The sequence below is a fragment of the Glycine soja genome, chromosome 7, assembly GCF_004193775.1.
Source record: "Glycine soja cultivar W05 chromosome 7, ASM419377v2, whole genome shotgun sequence".
Taxonomy (NCBI): Eukaryota; Viridiplantae; Streptophyta; class Magnoliopsida; order Fabales; family Fabaceae; genus Glycine; species Glycine soja.
In genome coordinates this window covers 25,170,903-25,175,123 of record NC_041008.1, presented here as the reverse complement: position 1 = coordinate 25,175,123, position 4,221 = coordinate 25,170,903, and the positions used below count along the sequence as shown (strand labels likewise).

Here is a 4,221-nt window from a genome sequence, read left to right as displayed (position 1 = left end):
TTAAAAGATAAATATAATATATAAAATAAAAATAAAATTAAATAAATATGATTATTCTAATTTGTATGAAAATATAATTTAACCTTATATGTTATATTTTAAAAAATAATATATAAGATTATAAAAATATAATAAATTAAAAAAATAAAATTTAAATTTTGAATTATTTTTTTATAAAATTTATATTAATATTATATTTTACATATTTAATATATTTAAATAAGTACTTAGGTTTGGATGTAGTGGTAAAATTATATGAGTCAACGTTTAGGATTTAACTATTGTTAAAATCAGGACTAAGATAATTTTAAAATATAAGATAACTAGTAAATTAGAAAATAAAAAACAAACTTGCAGAAGTAAGTAAAACACGAGGACGAATTTTACAGCCTTTTTAACTATTTTGGATCTCCTTATCAAAAATTGCGTAACGTTGTTACATTTGCATCCTTCAAAAATTGTCTAAATTTTTTGGGGAATTTTCACCATAGTTTTAGATTTGTAGCGTAGCTTGTTTGTTCCTCCCCTTCCTCCTCGTTCTGTTTCAGTGATTATTAATGCTGGTGCGTGTTGCGGTTGCTGCAGTGGTGCGAGCGGGCACCCGTAACTGGGCCCGGTGGGCTTCGAGTGGGGCGTCGAGCCCAAGCCTTTCGATATGGCGGCGGAAGAAGGAGATGGGGAAGGAAGGGCTGGTGGTGGCCAAAGAGCTGAAGAGGTTCCGGTCGGACCCGGTCCGGCTAGACCGCTTCATCCGGTCCAGCGTCTCCCGCTTGCTCAAGTCCGACCTCGTCGCCGTCCTGGCCGAGTTCCAGAGACAGAATCAATTCTTCCTCTGCGTCAAGGTTCCTTCTTTTGATAATAAAACATCTCATTATTTTAACCTATCGTCCAATTTGAACAAATTATACTAGTATATGCAAATGGTGATCCACTTCATGTGCTTAGGTCTTGAATGGAATACGAGATTTTTAGCCTGTTTGTTTGTTACAATGTATCTCCATAGGATAAGAGATCCCAACATCAAGTTCCTTCAATAAATGGGATACACATAAGCTTATGCATAACTTGAACCGTTACCCTGTACTTAGATTCAGAGCTACACAATTACCACTGACAAAGACAATATGCTGTTGTTGGCTTACCGCCAACTAGAGATCCTGCCCAATCTGCATTAGGGAATCCCTCACCATCACAAGCACCTAGATCTTGATAAACATCCTCATTACCTAGTGCTCCTTTAAGATATTTTAGTGTGAACAGCTATATCCTTTGTGTAGTTCTGGGTGATGTGGACAAACCAACTACATTCACTGAGAAGGCAATATCTGGTCACATCACAGTAAGATAATTGAATTTTCACACAAGCCTTCTATATCTCTTTGAGTCTTCCAACACATATTTGTTGTTATCATTCATTTTCGCAGTAAGATTATCACAAGTCTTACTTTCAATAGTCACATGCACTCTTTTATAGACCAAATTCAGTCATGACTTGTTTCAACCTATATAGAGATTTGTAAAGTTTGCAAAAGTCAAGTCCCTATGAGCTTCACGTATACATGTTCTTATGGATCACCATGAAAGAATTATTTACATCCTAGTAATGAAGCAGCCAACAATGAGTGGCCACAACAGAAACAAAGAGGCAAACTAATATGAGGATAGCCACCATAGAGAAAGTCTTAGAGTGATCAACCTAGTAAGTTGAGCATTCTCTTTAGTTATCAATCGAGCCTTCAATCCAGCCATAGAACCATATGGATTCTTTTTAGTAGCAAAGATCCATTTACTCTCAATTCTGTTAGTTTATGAGGCTAGATTTCTTCATGGTTTTACCACAAAATGTACAGTCTTAGTTGATGTTAAGTACTTCGGTTAAATTGCCTCTGTTCTACAACGGAATGGAGAATGACTAGGTCCAACTCACTGAAAAGGTAGTTCAAGGGGGGAGGATTAACAAGTTAGGATTCCATAGCCCAAGACTGAGAAGTAAAGAGAAAAGGGTGGGATTAACCGTTGAATTATTATTGATAGAAGGAGGAAAATGGGTTACACAAAGGAACTATCTCCTTTCTCACTGGGCAAGCCAGTTTACAGCAAAGATAAAATCTGAAAAGTGTCCTCTCACTGATTCGAAAGTCTATTTAAATAGACTTCCTATAACAGAAGCGGCTAACCCCCTAACCCCTTTTAGTGCCTCATAGCCTATACAATAAGTGGCTTAGATCCTACTTATTTTTTAAACTTCCTCCTAGCATAGACACGCCAAACCTTCTCAGCTAGTGCCACGTTTTCCTCGTTATTGCCATGCCTAACAGCAATTTATCCACTTCTCTTGAATTGCTTTTTTCATGCCCTTATGCTACTGTACTTTATGACTGAAAATTACCTGTTTATCCATAATGTGTAGTGAACATATAATATAAAATTGAACCAGAAAAAAGAAAACAATAAAAAAGACTGCAAAAGCTTAAATTTTATCTAACATTTCATTAATTTTAGTACCAAGTTCTTGGTGTTAGTAACTGTTTGATCTAATATTCTGATTTGCATTGATCATTTAATGACAAATCATTCATTTCTGTCTCAGTTGTATGATATAGTCCGGAAAGAAATATGGTACCGGCCAGACATGTTTTTTTATAGGGACATGCTTATGATGCTTGCACGAAACAAAAGGGTAGAAGAAGCTAAAAAGGTTTGGGGTGATTTGAAAACAGAGGAAGTTTTATTTGATCAGCATACATTCGGAGATATTATCAGAGCTTTTCTAGATAACGGGTTGCCCTCAGAGGCAATGGACATATATGAAGAAATGAGACAGTCTCCTGAACCTCCTCTTTCATTGCCTTTTCGCGTGATATTAAAAGGGCTCATTCCCTATCCAGAATTACGTGAGAAAGTAAAAGATGACTTCTTAGAGATTTTCCCAGGTATGATCATCTACGACCCTCCAGAGGATTTGTTCGAAGATAATAAACAGCACAATGATAGAGATAACTAGAATAGAATTGCTTAATTCCCTGGACTCCTACACAACTATATGTGCTTTAACACATTCAATTCATGTGGAGATCAAGGTGTTTGCAGCCTATTTTGTATGCTGAACCTGCCTGGTGCCATGCAATGTTGAGACCACAGCTGTTGTATATATAATAATTTCAAAGTGCTTCTCTTTTGATCTAAGCTGAGTTTTCCCTAATTTAGATTTTTTCTAAGCTTTGAGTTTTTCCTAATTTAGATTTTTTTTAAGATTAATTTACATCTTAGCCTAAACAGTGTAAACGAATGTTCATGATACATATGGAGGTAGTTGTTCGATGGAAAATACACAAGTACTCAGATTTTTTTTTTCTTTTGATTTTGTGTTTTTATTTTGGTTTTATGTTCGGCTTCGAGCAATTCTATCGAAATACATGTTCAATGAATGCTTTAGCCATGGCAATGGGACGATTTTGAGGCAAGTGAGCTCTTTCCATCGAGCTCTTGTGAGGACACATGAAAGGTTTAAATTTAATGCTGGGTTTAGTAGAGATGGGGATAGAAAATTTAAATTTAAATTTATACTCAGCGGGGTTAGTGAAACTCACGAGGAATTTACTTCAATTTTTTAATTTAATTTTATGTAAGGTATAAATTATATTTTAATTAAAAGAAATATATAAAAATTAATAAAAAAATCTTAAAAATAAAGTTAATAACTACACTACAATTTTTCTAAAATTTGTAATTAAAATATTATTATTATTTAGCAATTATAATGATTAATTTATATTTCCAATACATAAAATCTTTATATATATAAAAGTAGGAGTGAGAATATTGTTGTAATTTCAAATTTTCAGCTGAAAAGGAGATTAATATAATAATTTCTAATTTTGTTTCAACTCATTGTTTAGGCTAAAAGTGTAATTTGCAGTGCTGCTTTCAAAAATTAAATATTTTATTTAAACTAACTATATATATTGAAGATTTCTTTTTTTTTACCTGAATTTTTATATTTTATGAATTTATAATATTTACTATATTAAAAAAGTATAATATTTTAAGGTGACATATAATATACTGTTTAAATAAATAGTTTCTTTAAACTTTATATATATATATATATATATATATATATATATATATATATATATATATATATATATATATATATATATATAATGAATTAAAAAAATAGTTACTATTTAACTATATGTAGTTTATTAAAGGAAATCA

The 4,221-nt window shown here is 32.6% G+C and overlaps 1 protein-coding gene across 1 annotated transcript; it reads left to right on the top strand.

The window, feature by feature from the left end:
• Positions 1-437: 437 nt before the first annotated feature.
• On the top strand, positions 438-3,355 carry LOC114419211 (pentatricopeptide repeat-containing protein At1g62350-like). Its single transcript, XM_028384858.1, has 2 exons — positions 438-842; positions 2,591-3,355. Exons 1-2 carry the CDS (start codon positions 558-560, stop codon positions 3,002-3,004), a joined length of 699 nt encoding a protein of 232 aa, XP_028240659.1. The 5' UTR covers positions 438-557; the 3' UTR covers positions 3,005-3,355.
• Positions 3,356-4,221: the final 866 nt, after the last annotated feature.